Here is a 16,590-nt window from a genome sequence, read left to right on the forward strand (position 1 = left end):
GCAAACAGGACAGGGGCACTGCAGGAACGTTGGCAGGGAACTCCCAAATTCAAGCGTCAGATGAGATCACACGCCTGCCAGCAGCTTCAGAGCATCAGAGGTGCCAAGAGGAGGGGAGGTGGAAGCTCCAGTGGCGTGGTTCCCCACAGAGGGGTGAAGGTGCTGGGCTCCCAGCTGTGCTCTCCAGGCCATCCAGCCCTTCTGGACTTTGACCTGCTCACTCAAACAAGCCAGCAAAGCTGTGCAAGCCCAAGACAGGCACGAGCTGACAAGGAGGGCAGGGCAGTGGAGAGCAGCTGAAGACCTTCAGACCCATTCAAAAACCTCCTTTTCTGGAATCAGCCTGCAGGTGAGCGCTGGCTGTCTAAAAAGTGCCTGACTACTGTGACTTTTCCGTCATTCCTTCTGCTTCTTTATCATCTTTAGGCAGTCTCCAAGTGTTGCAATTTCCACTTTGAACAAGAAATCCTGCCCGCTCTCCTGTTGATTTTCTGCAGACATGCTGGTATCCAGGATGGAGAGACAAGATAGGGAGACCCAGGCCAGTGAGGTGGAGGGCCTGAGTGGAAGAGGTGAGTTTTCAGAAGGGAAAGGAGGGGGAACTGTACTCTATTCTCCTCTGTTGAGGAGAAAAATGCATCCTGTTTCTCCTGCGGAAGAGCTGTTTAGGGTCAAAGCACCTAGGGCTTGTCCCACCCTGGGCTTGTCATGGGGTTGAGACTTGGTGGCTGCAGCACCCCCAGCTGAATTCCTCATGCTATAGACCCACCACTAACACCAAAGACACCTGAGCCACTATGCTTGGCTCCCTCCACTGCCCACAGAAAGCAGCAGGAATCTGGGCTCTTGGGGTAACGCCAATCACACTAGTTTGTGCCCAGATGTGCCTGTTTCACCCATGCAGCACTAGGGACATCCAGGGTCAGGTCTAGGTGTCTGCACAGCAGTGTGCACCTATACACGCAGGTGCACCCTCCTCCACGAAACTGGGGTCATCTTGGCCAGGGATCGCATGGAAGCTCCTGGATCAGGAGCAGGGGCTGGATCGAGGCTGGAGCAGTCCAGCTCGAGGGGTTCCCCACACTGGACATCTCTGGGCAGGGCAAATGAAACAGCCCTGTCCCTTCTCTTGCTGGTGTGGATGCAGCCCTGACGGACCCCTGGGGCTGCCTGTCCTGAGCAGGTTCTCCTCCTCTGTCCCCAGCCGATGTGACTCTGGACCCAGCCACTGCCAACCCCTTCCTGATCCTGGCCGGCGACCAGAGAGGAGTGGGACGCGGGGACGAGTGGGCCTCACTGCCCATGAACCCTGAGCGGTTCGACACGGAGCCGTGCGTGCTGGGCAGCCGGGGCTTTGCTGCAGGGAGACACTGCTGGGAGGTGGAGGTGGCCGAGGCTGGGGACTGGTGGGCTGTGGGGGTGGCCCGGGAGTCTGTCAGGAGGAAGGGGGTCCTCAGTTTTACTCCCCAGGAGGGGATCTGGGCTGTGGGGCAGTGGTTTGGACAATACCATGCTTTCACTGACCCTGACTGGACTCCCCTGCACCTTGCCTGCCTCCCCAAGGCCATCCAGGTCTGCCTGGACTTTACAGACAGGCAGGTGGCATTTTCTGATGCTGAAAACAAAGCCCCAATCTTTGCTTTCTGCCTGGCTTCATATCCCAGGGAGAGGCTACACCCGTGGCTCTGGGTGGGGGTGGACTCGTGGCTCAAGCTGTGCCCCTGACACAGAGGGAGCACGGGCATCAGGGGGAGACTGGAAAGGCAAACACCATCACCTTGAGTCTTGGTGCTGGGAACTGGGAGGGTCCTGCATCATGGCAGCTTCTCCTCGCATGGCTCCTCTGGCCACCAAACAGGATGACGGGCAGGTCTTGGAGATGGATGCCACCAAAAAGCCTCCTTCACCCCCTCACCCCACAGCTGGGACTTGCAGAAACAACAGGAAGCACAGATTCTGTGCATGGAGGAGCTTGGTGCCAGGTGGCCCCAGGGCAGAGAAGTGGCACTGAGTGCCAGGCGTTGCAGAGCTGCTGTGTACAAGGCCATGAAAAATACAGCAGGTTCAAACTCCGTAAAAGGTACTGGAGTAGCGCCTCTGGCTCTTTTTTCAATTAAGCTTAATCATTAAAGTTAAAAAAAACAAACTCCAAACATAGCTGGATGCTGGAGCTCATGATAACTCTTATCTTCTCCATACATCCAAAGCTTCTCCTTGCCTTATTTCCAGTTCTCACTGACATGTGCATTAAGCATATTTCTTAGAGCAGAGCACTAGTAAAAGCTATAGGGACAGCCAAGGAAGGTAAGCAAGAAACTGAGAAGTGTCTGACGTCCACAGGTGAGCCAGTTCCCACAGATCTGCTGTTCTTTAATCATCCCCCTTCAGGTCTCCCTTTCCTCACATAGAATAGACTAGAATAGTGCAGCTGGAAGGGACCTACAGTGATCATCTAGTCCAGCTGCCTGACCACTTCAGGGCTGACCAAGAGTTAAAGCTTGTTATTAAGGGCATTGTCCAAATGCCTCTCAAACACCGAGAGGCTTGGGGCATCAACCACCTCTTGAGGAAGCCTGTTGCAGTGTTTGACCACACTCTCACTAAAGAAATGCTTCCTAATGTCAAGTCTGAACTTCCCATGATGCAGCTCTGAACCATTCCCACACTTCCTGTCCCTGGATCCCAGGGAGAAGGGATCAGCACCTCCCTCTCCAAGTCCCCTCCTCAGGAAGATGCAGAGAGTGATGAGCTCACCCCTGAGCCTCCTTTTCTCCAAACAGGACAAACCCAGAGCCCTCAGCCATTCCTGAGGACATGTCTTCCAGCCATAGATCTGCTCCAGAGAACTGGCATTTTGGGGAAATGATGTTCCCAGGACATGCTAGATTTGGGAAAGGTGGGGGGTCCCTATTCCCAGGGACCTTGCTTTGTCCTCTCCTACCTCCTCCTGCTCTTTGAAAAAGAAAAGGTGAAGATAGGGAAATGGGAACATCACCTGGGTGCAGCCTAGATTTCATCTTCTGCAGCCACATTGCTGCTTGGACCCTCTTAGTGCCAACTCAGTTGTCACCTTTGCCTGTGCCCAGCTGCCACCACAGCAGCATTAGTCTCCTTGGTCTACTCCAGTAGCAGGAAGGAGTTGCAGCACCACATCAGGCATAAATATCCTGCCTGGGCACGAGGAGATGGGCTCACCAACCTCTCTGGCACTGCACAGGGACAGGCGACATGTCATCGTACCTGGGCTCTGCACATCCACGGGACCAGCAAAACAACCCAGGGGTCTGTCCAAGGAGCCAGTCCCAAAACTCACACTCCTGACAGAGCACAGAGGTGGGGCAAATCCTGGTAGGAACGGACGAGGTCTCCGAATGGCTGCCCACACTGTGGTGGTGGCACATCCTCAGCTCCTGATGCCAAAGCCAACACTGTGCCCACACAGGAGGAGGGAAAGCTCACCCCTGCCAGGGCCACAGCTCTGCGTTTCCATGAGCACACTGTGAAGAAGGCAAAATCCCACAGCCAGAGCATGAAGACAGCTGGGCTTGTGTCTGGGAAGAGCTGGAATCAAACCCTGCAGCAGCACCACAGCCAAACCCAGCAGGTCAACATGGGTTTCGGGCCACGCAGCAAGGAAAAGGGCTTCACCCTTGAGCAAGCTGTGTCATTCAGAGGTGCTTTTTTACAACCCCTCTTTTCCAGAGGTTGTATTAAGCATCCCAGGCAGTTTGTGTTTGCAGCATTGTTTCTCTTCACTGTTCTTTGTACCCCTCCCCTCCGCTCCAGCCCCCAACCTCCCTTTCACAGGTCAGCTTTTTCAACAGAAATAGATGGAGCCAACATGTTTAAAGCCCTTCTTATATGTCAGCAAGGTCTTGTGGGATGGGATTTAGTTTCCCATTTGTTTGACCAGCATTTGAACTTTGGTTATTTATATAACTTTGGTTATCCATACCTTTCGCTTCTGCCATGCAATGCCACAAATCCTGGCAGTTCTACAAATCACCAATTCCTACAGCCTCTTCCTAAACTTCAGCAAGTTCCTGGTATTAGTTCTTTGGCTGGAGAACATCTAAACCTCTATTTTTTTTTCCCAAGAGCCTCATCACAACCAGAGAAACAAATTGAATAGTCAAACACTGAAGAATTAGCAGGTACACCGATTTGTTAAAAAGCACTGATTATAATTTCATCCAAAAAATTATTTGGAGATGTAAATCCTACTAGCACCTCTCCAAAAGATGAGTATTTACTTGTGTTTTCTCAAGCTAACACAAAAGTCAAACAGGCCAACCACAGGAACTAATACATAGAGGCTACCCAAGCTTCAGGGCTGCAGCGCGTCACCCCATGGCCAGGTGGGCGACTGAGCAAGGTTTCACCCTCTTTACCCATCTGCCTATTTCCTCAAGTAAAAATATATCCTCACTAGGCACTCCAATGCCCCTGCTATGCCCCTCAACCCCCTCATGGCTCCTGTAAATAAGGTACGTCCCCAGAAATGGCCATTTTTCACCCAGAGCCCTGCTCTAAGCCTCTTCCACTGTGGTAGGACCGAGGCTGGGGAAGCCCCTGCATCTCTGCTCCCAGTGAGGCGTCTCCTCCTCTCTGCAGGCAGGCAGCCAGGAGCTCAGCAGCCTCCGAGGCTCACGGCAGGTTTGTGGATGGGGATGGCAGACAGGGATCCCCAGGGACTAGGCAGATGGGGACGAGGGAGGGCAGGGTGGCCACAGCAGAGCCTCCTCGGAAGGACACAGCTCCTCAGGTCTCAGGACACAGTTTGAGCTGGGACCCCTTACCCACCCAGAACCAGGGGTGGATTCGCTCCCCTGCAAACATGGCTCGTGGGAAAGCAAAGATCACAGCCTCGCTGTCCACATTGACGAACATCACCTGCCCCCCTGCATGGTCCAGGCAGACCCGCACCCTATGGGGGACAATGCTGGGGAGGACGGGGGTGGGACATGGGGAAGTGAGAGCCTGGAACTTCTCCTTATACCTCCCCACCGCCCAGATCCCCCCCACGGGGCTCATGTCAATTGGTCCCTTTCTCTTCACGGACTCCAGGGCCACACCCACAGCCCAGCACGACCCATAGCACACCTCCACCTCCCAGCATGGTCGCCCCGAGTCGAAACCCTCGCAGCCCAGCACACAAGGCCATGGGTCAAATCGCTCTGGGCTGTCGAGTCGGCTCTGCTGTGTGGCTCCCTGCATCACGCTTCTCTGATCTTCTGACAAGACGAGCCGGGACTGAGCTGTGTCTGGATCCAGAGTCACATTCACTGCAGGAGAGAAGACAGGTCAAAGAATGAGGGGTAGAGATCAGTCCTGAAAAGAGTTTCACTGTGCTGGGTCCATGTTTGGTCCTGGCTTGGGAGGAAACCAGGCACCTTCTGGAAGAGAAGTATTGCCAAGTTCAGAACAAGGAGCAGCTCTGTGCCCTGGGCCAAGGCACATGAGGATGCACTGTCCCCCAAAACACGTATTGCGATCCTCGCAGCCACGGTTAATTGGAGGAGGCACCCCAGGAGAACTCACCTTTTGTGTACGGTCCCTGTGATTCCTCCACTCCCTCCCCTGTGTCAGTTGTCAAAGCACCTGAAAGAGAGGTGAGGCCCAGGGGTCACCTCTGCTGTCTGGATAACACCACCAGCCCTGGGAGGTGGTTTGTGGAGACCAGGGAGCTGGTGGGCAGAGCTGCCGCATCCTCCCTGCCGCAGCGCACACGCTGCTGGCTGTGCCTGCTGGCTTCTCCAGCTGAAGTGGGAAGAAACCTAAAGCAGCAGGAGCAAAAAAGAATTCTGGGCTGCCTAACACGAGATGGACATGGACATACTGCAGCAGATCCAGAGCATCACCAAGACGGTTTGAGGAGTTGTGAGATCTTTGTCTTCAGAGATATTCAGAACTCAAGTGGAAGAAGCACAGAGCATCCCACCTAGTGGCACCTGCTCTTAGCAGAGGTTTGGACTAGATGGACCACCTCTAGAGGTCCTGTCTTGCCTAAATTACTCTGCACGATGCCAGGCTCTGCCTGAGTGTCATCTCAGTCACTTCCTTGGGGAGGAGCCTCCTCATTAGGAGAGCATAGCTGAGAATCATCCGGGCATACTGGGACATCAGGGATTCATTCACATCCCTGACCCACTTCCAACCATGCAGCAGGTCTGGAGGACAGATCTAGAGCAGAAAGAGTTGTGGCAGCATCCAAGTATGGTGTTGCACAACAGGTGTTGAAACAGGTTCACATGCACAGCAATTTATTAGTGGGCTCCATAGCTGCTGATGTGAATCAACACTAACATTGGCTATTCTTTGGGGGAAAAATAAAAGCAAAGGGAGCATCAAGAGAGCGCTGGGGGCAGGGGAAGGAAAGGGAACACCCTCCCACTTCAGCTGTGACACCTCTCCAGTGCATCCCCAGGGCAGGACATGCTACACAAGGATATTCAGCTTTTTCTCATTTCTGCAGGGCATTGAATACCCTCCTCTTTCCACCCCCAGGATGCTTCCCCATTCTCCTTTGAGACCTTTTCTTCATACCTTGGGGTTTTCTTGCTACCTCCTCCAGTGTGGAAGCTTTTTCTGAGCAGACACTGGGCTCCTTCTTCAGCTTGTGGCTCATCCACTCCTTTTGCTGGAGTTCTGCCCTCTCACACCTGGAGTTGTACAAGCCACAGCATTTATATTCCTCCTTTAACTCAGTCTCCTGTTAGTGCCAGTTGCTAGAGGCCACTTTCCAGCTGAATCAATACCCTGCAGAAAGTTCATTCCTTCTTTTTATGTAAGAGCATCAACGAGGTGAGGGACAGCAGTCTCATCGGCTAGCTCACTACTCTGTCCTGATGCTCTACCTGCCAATTAAATTTCTATTATAAATAATGGCCCTGGCACCCCCAGTCACCCTGCCCCTTCAGGGCAAACGTGACACAACCAAGTGCTGAAGCCCCGAGCCAACAGCACTACACCCAGCTCTCTGTGCCTTCGTGTCACTACACATCGGTCACAGAGAAGCCCCCCTCTGGCTTCCAGCCAGAGACCTTAGAAATGAAAGGTCCTCCTCGAATATTGCCCCAGAGATAGACTCTCTCAGTAAAGTCATACTGAGTCATCAGCCCCTGGAAAACTGAAATATAAACATCCATGGGGCATCCCTGGTATTTGAGGTGTCCAGCTTTGTTCTGGGGTGGGAATCTTTGCAACCCCAAAGCAGCAGCACGATGTAAAGGGCAAAGCAACACATACCTGCTCAAAACGTCACCAGCGTCCTAGACGGGAGAAAGAGAGAAGCAGATCAGTGCTACACAATCCTTACATTCCCCTTATGCAGTGAGCAGACACACCAGCAAGGTAAGATTAATAAGTAAGATAATCACAGTAAGATTAACCCATCCCATGTTTCTGACTGGCTGGTGCCTCACATGCTGTTTGCCAGGACAGCGCTGGTGTTTCAGCAGCCCTTACCTGCAGGGACTTGTGTTCTGGCAGCTGACACTCCTTCTCCTTGATCAGACCATCCAGATAAATGATCTTCTTGGAGAATTTAGCAGCATTTTCTTTCAATCTTGTTTTAATCTGCTCCTCCAGCTCTCCCAGCCGAGCCAGCAGCAGGTGCTCTTGCTCCTCCAGGTACTGCCGCAGCTGCTTAAATTCAGGTGCAATCTTCTGCCTCTCTGCCTTCACTTTTTCCTTTACAAGCAGAAACAGTCCTCTCAAGAGAGGGTGGGAGCATGGAAAGGGCCAGGCATCCACAGCTTCTACTTTCTGGTGTTGGAGCAGGACTGTGATTCCCAGGGTGCTTATTGTGCACCAACAGCTGGACACGACTCAATCTCCCAACTCTGAAGGCCAAGAATCTACCTTTCTTCACCCTCCCCAAACAAGCTCCTTCCTGGTAGCACCATGCACCTACCAGATAGTCCTGGCAGATCCATCGCTCCTTCCTTTCCTGTTTCTCCAGTTCTCCTTTCTCTCTCCAGAGGCTCTCCAGCTGCAGCTGTATCTGCTCCTGGAAGAAAATACATCCATTAGGAGCTCCCCACCACCCACATAGACACATTGTGCCCATAAAATAACCTGTTCCCTGGGTCTGGCATAAGCAGCCTCTGGATCTGTGGGTCCGGGATGCTCGCAAGTGTTGGCGTGACTGTGAAAAGCCATAAGGGGAAAAGCAGGGCAAGAACACTGGGGAGGAACAGGCAGCAAGGGGTATAAAAGGGCCTGGTCATGGGTAAAACAGGGCTGGTCAGTGCACTTGTCTGACCCAGCCCTGTGCCCCATCACTGCATTCTGTCCTACCTTCTCATTATCTCCTTTCTTAATTGTCTTTTTGCACAATCTCTCTGTATCTCATGGGTGTGAGTGCTGCAAGGACGAAGTGCCAGTTACTGGAGGGACCAGCGCAAGTGGATTTGGTGGCAGCTACTGCAGTCGGATGGGGGTGCACGCACCCCAGGGCTGGGTCTCAGCTAATGGAACCAGTGGGGTCTCAGTGCAGCTGTGGGAGCAGGTGGGGGTCCTGAATGCCAGCTGCTGTCTGGGAGGGTGCACGTCCCCAGAATCAGCTACTGGGGGCACCAGCGTGAGTGATGTGAGCAAGGAGCTCAGCAGGGGCAGCTGGAGCAGATCCACAACCCACCCGCCTGGGTAGAATCCCTATGGAGTCAGATGCCAAAAATCAAAATAATATTGAAGGCTGATCACAATCACTGTCACCACCCTGGTCTGGCAGACAGCAGCACGCTGAGGGATGCTGGAGGGGCCACCAGGGCGGGAAATCATTATGTTATGTATGTAAGCTGCACACCACGGTACTGCAGACAGACTCCCACTGCCCTTATGAAAACTTGATAAACATTACGTCAAGTCACAAAGCACGGAAAAGGGGAACTGCAGCAACAGAACGACGTTGGTTAAAAAATACACAAGCAAAGAAAGCAAAGGGTGCAGTTAGAGCATTAACTTCTCGCAGAGAGCGTGGGCTTTTGCAAACCACAGCCTGGGAAGCTTCCCGACAGGTACACAAAAACATCGAGACATTATAAACATAAACCAATCGCAGAGAACACCTTGGGGAGGCGCGCAGGGGGACCCCAGCCCCCACCCGAAGCGGCCGGCAGCAGCGGTGGGGTGCTTGGGGAAGGCAGCCTGCCCTCGCCCCCACCGGGGCTCACCTCGGGCCCCCCGGGCCGCCCCCCCCGCCTCAGCCGCTCCGCGATGTTCCCCAGCGGGCGGTTGGGCCGGGGGCTGGGGCCGGCGGGCTGCCGGCACTGGGGGCACTGGGGGCACTGGGAGGCGGCCCGGGCCCAGCACAGGGAGATGCAGGCGCGGCAGAAGTTGTGCCCGCAGTCCAGCATCACCGGGGCGCAGAAAAAATCCAGGCAAATGGCGCAAATCGCTTCCTCCTGCAGCTCCTCGGCCGCCGCCATGGCCCGGGGCGGGGGGCGCAGCCGCTCGGGCTCTTCCGCTTTCGGTACCGGGACGGGGCGAGCGCGGCGGCCCCCGAGCAGCTCCGGGACCCACCCCCAGCTGCAGGACCCCCGAGCAGCCTCAGGGACCCCGGCGGGCACAGCACGGCCAGGGGAAATGGACCACAGCCCTCCTCCCCCACTTCCCCCCGCCCCCCGTCCTGCACTTATTTAAATTAAAGGGGCGGGTCTGGCGCTTAGACCTGTTTCACGTTAACCCAGAAGGAGCCCTGCTGCCCTTAGCAGGATTTTCCTCCATCGGTCACTCAGGTGACATCCTTCGAACCCCCTTTCCTCAGACGAGCTCCCCGTTTTCCTGCTCCTCCTCCATCTCCAGTGCCCAAGGTGCACTGGGTTTCTCTCCCTCCTTGCCTTTTCCTCCCTTGCAGGTCATACCGTTGCAAAGATGAAGTTTCTTTCATTTTTCTGTGGCTTCGTTATGTACTTCGCAACGCCCCACGGTCCCAGGGCATGCTCCACCACGATGCTGGCAGCTCATTTCAGATCAGCTGCATCTTTCTTTCCCTTGTATTCCACCTTCCCCTCAATGCAGTCGTTCATGGTCCCAGGGAGCGAGTGCCCTTCTGCCCAGACTAACCCCAGGATTATTGCTTTTGGGTGTGTTGCTCCACCCCACACCCGCACACCCCCATTTATTTGGAGCTCAGGCAGCTCGCTGGATGCATTTAAATATCAGCAGTGCTGAGAGTATTTGCGTGAATTGGCATGCATGTCATCAAATGCCATTTTGTAGGGATTTAAAGATATGTAAACAGATTTCCTTGCCTCTCTAACCTGCTCCTTCCCCTGCTGCCCCAGTGTGTGACCAGTCTACGCACTGGTCTCCCAGCAGTCCAGGTTGGTGAGTGAATAACTGAGCCAAAAGCCCTTCACTGAGAGGTTTATCACCTCTCCATTAAAGGCAGGCAGGCCCAGGAGCAAAACTCTCCCAGCATCACCCTAAGCAAATATTGTCCTTGTCAGAGATTGAGCTCTTTGCATTAATCGTAATGGGGTGGAGGCCAGAGCCCTGTTGTATCCCCGGACAACTGCAAAGGAGCAAAACCCTGCTGAGATGCTGCAGGAGGTGGCACAGGCTCTCCATGAAGGGACTTCACTGCAGGCCCCTCATGAATCTGCAATGGCCAGTGCCTCCTTGCTAGGGCCTGGGTCCAACCCTGCACTCTCTAACATCGCCTCCTCTCCCTCCTTGTAGCTCATGGTTTGCATCTGTAAAAAGAGATTGCATGTGCCTGTCCTCAGCTGCTGCAGAGGTTTGCTTCTAATGAAACATTTCTCTTCTCCTCTTAGTCCCCTCTGGTCCCATTCCCCAGCCGGGTTTGTGGTGCTGGGATGATCCCCCCGTCCTCACTGACGGAGGGGGGCTGCCCTGCTGCCTTTCACCGGGGACGAGTGCTTGGCCCTCGGAGGTGTCCTGGCTCTGGATGCCGCGCTCATCACTCGTACGTGGCTACCGTGAGGGGAAGGATGGGGATGGTGAACAGACACCGGTGCCAAGGCAGGACGGAGCTGCGCGGATTTGAGACCTTCTGCCATCTGACCCTCTGATGAGGGATTTCACTTGCTCGGTTCGAAGCAGCGTCAGAAACAGAGATGCCGAGCTGGAACTAAAGGTTCAGTCTTTCCTTCTGAGGAAAGGCTGAGAGACCTGGGTTTACTCAGCCTGGAGAAGAGAAGGCTGAGGGGGGATCTCATCAGTGCTTATAAATACCTGAAGGGTGGGTGTCAGGGGGATGGGCCAGACTCTTTTCAGCGGTGCCCAACGCCAGGCCAAGGGGCCACGGGCACAAGCTGGAACACGGGAGGTTCCCCCTGAACATGAGGACAAACCCCTTCCCTGTGCGGGTGCCAGAGCAGGGGCACAGGCTGCCCAGAGAGGCTGTGGGGTCCCTTCCCTGGAGACATTCACCCCCCGCCTGGACGCGGCCCTGTGCCCCTGCTCTGGGGGTGCCTGCTCCAGCAGGGGGTGGGACGGGATGAGCTCCAGGGGGCCCTTCCAGCCCCCACTATTCTGGTATTCTGTGACTCTGTGGCAGGTTCGTAGTCTGTGTCTGCCTACTTTAGGAGAGAAAGCTCTGCAGTGGGTGGGGAACTGGCTGACAGGCTGCACCCAAAGGGTGGTGGTAAATAGCTCTTTCTCAAACTGGCAACCTGTCACTAGTGGAGTCCCCCAGGGATCGATATTGGGCCCAGTGTTATTCAACATCTTTATAAGTGATCTGGATAACGGCATCAAGTGTAGCCTGATGGAGTTTGCTGATGACAGCAAGTTGAGCGGGGAAGCAGACACGCCAGAAGGGAGAGCTGCTCTGCAGGGAGATCCGGATAGGTGGGAGGAGTGGGCCAGCAAGAACCTTCTGAAGTTCAACAAGGACACGTGTAAGATCATGCACCTGGGAAAACATAATCCGGGATTGCAGCACAGACTGGGATCCACCTGGCTGGAGAGCAGCTCTGTGGAAAGGGACCTGGGGGTCCTGGTGGGGGGAAGCCCAACATGAGCGAACAGTGGCTGCTGTGGCCAAGAAGGCCAACAGGCTGCTGGGTTGCATCAAAAAGGGCATCGCCAGCAGAGATAAAGAAGTCATCATCCTGCTCTACTCAGCGCTGGTCAGGCCACACCTGGAGCGCTGCGTGCAGTTCTGGTCCCCGCTGTACAAAGAGGATGTGGCCAGGCTGGAAGGGGCCCAGAGAAGGGCCACCAGGATGATCAAAGGACTGGGAAGCTGCCATACGAGGATAGGCTGGGAGAGCTGGGTTTGTTCAGCCTTGGGAAAAGGAGGCTCAGAGGGGATCTCATCCCCATGTACCAGTACTTAAGGGGCAGCTACAGAGAAGATGGAGGCTCCCTTTTTACACGGAGTCACATGGAGAGGACAAGGGGGAACGGACACAAGCTGCTCTTGGGGAGATTCCGATTGGACACGAGAGGGAAATTTTTCACACTGAGGACAGTCACCATTGGAATAATCTCCCCAGGGAAGGGGTTGACTCGGCCATGTTGGACACCGTCAAGAGTCGTCTGGACAGGGAGCTGGGCCATCTTGTTTAGACTCTGCTCTTCCCAGAAAGGTTGGGCGAGATGATCCCTGAGGTCCCTCCCAACCTGGGATTCTGTGATTCTGTGATTCTCTTAAAAATGAGTTTTCAACACGTTGGCTGGCAGGGGCCACTCCTGTCAGCGAAGCTGCTTGTGACTTTTAGGAAGGAGAGTCTGTTTGGAGCCACCCAGGACACCTCTGCTTGTTTGGTTTGTGTTTTGTTACCCAAGAGGGCCCAGGGCAGAAGCGCCCCAGCAATGAGCACACTTGGGCATTGTTACTCTCCTTCTGTAGGATTACATGGAGCTCGTAGGTAACATTTCAGCTAGACATCCTGCTGTTTCAAGGTGGGTTTTTTTTCCCCTCTCACCTATTGTCCTCTGTTTAAGACAAGAAATAAAAGCACATGTGATTGTGAAATATAAAGTTTATAAGAAATATAAGTTTGATACTGGCTTGGCATAAGATGGAAACACTTATTCTTCTTGTTTGCCCTGTGCAAAATAATTGCAATTCCTCATTGCTGTGGCTTCTGAAATCTGAAAGTAAATCTCAAATCTTGAGAACCTGCATAGCTTAGTCCAGTTTTTCTTTTAATGCCATTCTATCCGTGGGTTCTGGCCCTCACACCTCTGTGAAGACTAGCCAAGGAGGTGGCCAAGTTGTGTCCCCACCAGATGGCTGGTTCCCAGAGCCCCAGGTCCTGTGGAGAGATTGCAGCCATCAGCACATACCTGCAGAGTCCCCAAATCAACCCTGAAACACGAGGGGCCTCTCTGAGGCACAGAGCACCCTCCTTGTCATGGGGAGCACCCCAAAGGACTTGTCCTGTGTGTGGTGAGGAACACCTACCTTAAGCAAGAAAAGGAAATTGCTTTCTAAAAGCCGGCTTAGTCACCCTGACGTGGGCAGGGTGAGACCGGAGGAAAGCTGGGCTTCTCAAGAGATCAGTGCCTTGGATCCTCTCCACTGGAATTTTCTGTTTTGGAGGGTGAGAAAAGGTTTAATGGGTTCCTTTTTGCTGTGCCCAAAAACAAAACAAAAAAACCCCAAACCAACTCTTTGGCAGCTGAGTTGCATAACTGCAGCATTTTGGTAAGAAATACAACAATTTCATGTAAGACTGCACCATGAAGGCTCACGGGAGTTTAAATTCAGCTCTCTTTCTATGCAAGAGGTATCTCTGCATTCTGGTGCCACTGCAGGTAGGAAGCCTTCAGGAACACAGAGGTCCTTGAAAAGCAAGGCTAGACTAATACAGGTCCTCTAAGGGGCACGTTTCAGGGGTACAACCTGAGCTGGGAGTTTTTGTCCCATTCCCAGAGCCTGCGTGGATGGCGCGTCACGGCTGCGGCCGAGCGAAGGCGTGGGGCCAGCAGCCAACACCTGCCTCCTCGGCTGGGGGCTGCACGTGGGGCCAGTAACTTGCGAGGCCCACGGTCCCGTCGGCACCAAGGCAGGGCCCGTCCCAGCAGCAAAGGTAGAGCGGGGCGTTGATCAGACCTACGGGATCCTCCCTGTTCCCGGGGAAAGGCTGCAGTGATGGGCAGTGAAGGCACCTCAATAAGCAGGTTTTTCTCAACGCTGGTTTGTACCAGAGGTGCTTCAGACAAATCCTGCTCAGATTTGGTATGTTCTTCTGAGCAGCCGTCAATGAAAGCTGTTAAAATGTGTCTCCTCCTCTAACGGTGAGCCCTCTTTCTCTGGGTTCTCTGTTTCTTTTACACTCTTCTGGCTGCTACTGCTGCTTTCTCTTCTCATCCTGGGCAGATTGCTGTGTTGCAGCACATCTTTTTTCTGGGCTGAGCCTTCTCCCCAGGAACATGGCGCTCTCGCTTTTAAAACTTTTTTTCTTTTAATATAAACAAGCCCAGAGCCCTCTCAATTTGCCAGCTTGTCCAGGAAACATGGGTCCTGCCCAACGGCTTGCACAAGGCTAAAGCCTTGTCCAGGGCCTTGGAAACACGTTCAAACATTGCTTTTGCGGTGTCTTGAGGGGCACTTTTAATGCGCAGCGCAACAATTTCCACCCCCGCTCTTCAGAAGTGGTGCAGCCTTTCTAACCTGGCCTTGCAATGCAGGTCCAAGCCCACACCATGGCCAGGGGCTACGGGCAGGGCTGGGACTGCAGGAGGTGCTGGGGCTCCTCATCACACCACGGGAAAGGGACCCGAGGCACCAGAGCCAGTGCTGGGCAGGCGTCCTGCCCCATGCCACCCTGCAGCCCCCACCGGCTCTCAGAGCCAGCTGCGCAGCGTGACCAGCCTCTCCTGCCCTGCAGCCTCGGACATGGCACCTGGAGGAGAGCATGGCCTGGCACACCAGTCCGGTGTCTCCCAGCACCCTGGAGCGAGGGGCTGGGCCAGACCGGCCGGCAGCGGGGCAGGCTCTGGTCGGGCAATTCACTGGGGCAGCGCAGCCCCGGGAGCCTCTGCGGGGCTGCATCCCAGGGCGCACTGGGAGTGCTCCAGGCTGCCCCGCGCCCACCCTCTGGAGAGGCCAAAAGGACTCCCTTGACCCAAACATCACCTCCTTGCTTGGCCCAAACAGGGAGGTTTCTGTGTGCAGACAAAAGAAACCCACCCATAAATGACAAAAAGCCTTGGGTTTTGTCCAGTTTTGGCTCAAATATGAAACCTTCTGCCAGCTCTCCTGGCACAGGTCAGGAAAGCTGCCCACAGCGCCCCAGGAAGCCAGCACATGGGGCTCACTGTGAGGGAGGCAGCCTGGGCTCTTCAGGTCCTCCCGTCTCCTCCAGTAACAACACAACAGCCCAAAGTTTGTCTCACTTTTATTTACAAAATTGCACAGCCCGTTTCCCCATGACACTGGAACATGGCGGGTCAGATACTGATTTCCCACATCCACGAGCTGAACATCTCCTCTGGGAAGGAGAAGACTCAAGGAGTCACTCCTGGGTTTTGCAGGGGCACATGCAACAACTCCAATTATTGGCAACTACGATAAAGACAACGAAGCTGAGAGTGAAGCCGTGGCTGTGCACAGGGCTGGGCCCCAGCTGCCCCTGGCCAGTGACTTCTGGCTTTCACAGTTGCATATTCGGATCAACACTGGGTTTCCTAACTGAAACGCTGGCTCCATTAAGTCCTTACTAGGGGAACGTGGTGTGGGAGTGCACATCCTTTGTTACCTGCCAGAACTAGATGCATCGCATGACCAAGCCCCTGAGGGGCGGCCAGGGCTGAGAAGGTTAAACTAAACGCCCAAGTTTTTCTTCACTGGGAACGTCCTGGTGACACAGGGTTTGTTGGGGAGGGGCTGAAGGAAGGGGTACCCAGGACAAGGCACAGAGCAGTGGCACCGTGCTCACTGCCAAGGCAAAGGTGTGCAGAGGGAGGCAGCACCTGTGTGGGGGTTCCACTGCACAAGCTGATTTGAAGCAGGATGCTAACGCTGTGCAAGGACCATAACTGCAGCTGGGCTGAGGAGGCCTCTCTGCACTACAATCCCCCAGAAGCACCAGGGGCTGAGTCATCCCTGCATGACAGGGAAAAGGGAAGGTGCCCATGGGTACACGGCAGAAGGGAAGGGACTGGCAGAGCAGAGCAGAGATGCACAGCCTGGCTGCAGCAGAAGACATTCACCCCATGATCAAATGAGACCCTCACGCTCAGAACAGAGACGAGCTCGGACCAGGCTACAGGCGCCCACAGCTGGGCAAAGCAAGGGTGCTGCAAGATGTGCTGGGATATCACTGAATTACATGAGAACCCTGGGACAGGGGACAAAGGAGGAGGGCAGACACAGACCAGGCCACAGGGCTGGAATGATCTTACTGGGGGAAACAGGGCACTGGCCCCTGCTGCTCATGCCACAGGCAACTTCCAGCCTAGGGTCAGAGAACAGGGGACACGTAAGGAAAAGCATCCTGCTTTCCAGCTAGAGAGAAAGAAGAATGGCACATAGTGCTTTGAATTCAAGAAATTATAGGTCTCGATCTAGCAGGGCATTGGACTGATCCCCTTGGGTTCAGCAAAGAAGGAGAAGGACGTAGTGTGTGACTACCACCACCCACTGCAAGGGCACGGGAACCCTGG

General features: G+C 54.4%; 2 protein-coding genes across 4 annotated transcripts; one reads left to right on the forward strand and one right to left on the reverse strand.

Moving 5' to 3' along the window:
• The first annotated feature begins 212 nt into the window (after positions 1-212).
• On the forward strand, positions 213-3,412 carry LOC135316364 (thaicobrin-like). 2 transcript variants are annotated; one of them, XM_064469577.1, is made up of 3 exons: positions 213-349; positions 498-572; positions 1,205-3,412. In XM_064469577.1, the coding sequence occupies exons 2-3, from the start codon at positions 500-502 to the stop codon at positions 1,723-1,725; spliced, it is 594 nt and encodes a 197-aa protein (XP_064325647.1). In that variant the 5' UTR covers positions 213-349; positions 498-499; the 3' UTR covers positions 1,726-3,412. The 2 variants fall into 2 exon arrangements, with proteins under 2 accessions (XP_064325647.1, XP_064325648.1); XM_064469578.1 differs by lacking the exon at positions 213-349 and having other exon boundaries at positions 432-572.
• A 751-nt stretch (positions 3,413-4,163) lies between these two features.
• On the reverse strand, positions 4,164-9,618 carry LOC135316363 (zinc finger protein RFP-like). Of its 2 annotated transcripts, XM_064469568.1 has the most exons (7): positions 9,177-9,617; positions 7,916-8,011; positions 7,468-7,692; positions 7,249-7,271; positions 6,547-6,662; positions 5,542-5,601; positions 4,164-5,285 (listed from the first exon to the last, which is right to left on the reverse strand). In XM_064469568.1, exons 1-7 carry the CDS (start codon positions 9,429-9,431, stop codon positions 4,762-4,764), a joined length of 1,299 nt encoding a protein of 432 aa, XP_064325638.1. In that variant the 5' UTR covers positions 9,432-9,617; the 3' UTR covers positions 4,164-4,761. The 2 variants fall into 2 exon arrangements, with proteins under 2 accessions (XP_064325638.1, XP_064325639.1); XM_064469569.1 differs by lacking the exon at positions 7,468-7,692 and having other exon boundaries at positions 9,177-9,618.
• Between the last annotated feature and the right edge of the window lie 6,972 nt (positions 9,619-16,590).

The sequence above is a fragment of the Phalacrocorax carbo genome, chromosome 19 (genome assembly GCF_963921805.1).
Source record: "Phalacrocorax carbo chromosome 19, bPhaCar2.1, whole genome shotgun sequence".
Lineage (NCBI taxonomy): Eukaryota > Metazoa > Chordata > Aves > Suliformes > Phalacrocoracidae > Phalacrocorax > Phalacrocorax carbo.

What these genes read in the sequence shown, in the direction of transcription:
- LOC135316364 (XM_064469577.1), top strand. Translation starts at nt 500, where the DNA reads ATGCTGGTATCCAGGATGGAGAGACAAGATAGGGAGACCCAGGCCAGT. An exon ending in GGAGGGCCTGAGTGGAAGAG is followed by an intron (nt 573 to 1,204) that starts GTGAGTTTTCAG and finishes CTCTGTCCCCAG; the next exon opens with CCGATGTGACTCTGGACCCA.
- LOC135316363 (XM_064469568.1), bottom strand. Translation starts at nt 9,431, where the DNA reads ATGGCGGCGGCCGAGGAGCTGCAGGAGGAAGCGATTTGCGCCATTTGC. An exon ending in GGATCTGCCAGGACTATCTG is followed by an intron (nt 7,693 to 7,915) that starts GTAGGTGCATGG and finishes CTGCTTGTAAAG; the next exon opens with GAAAAAGTGAAGGCAGAGAG. An exon ending in GCTGGTGACGTTTTGAGCAG is followed by an intron (nt 6,663 to 7,248) that starts GTATGTGTTGCT and finishes GTACAACTCCAG; the next exon opens with GTGTGAGAGGGCAGAACTCC.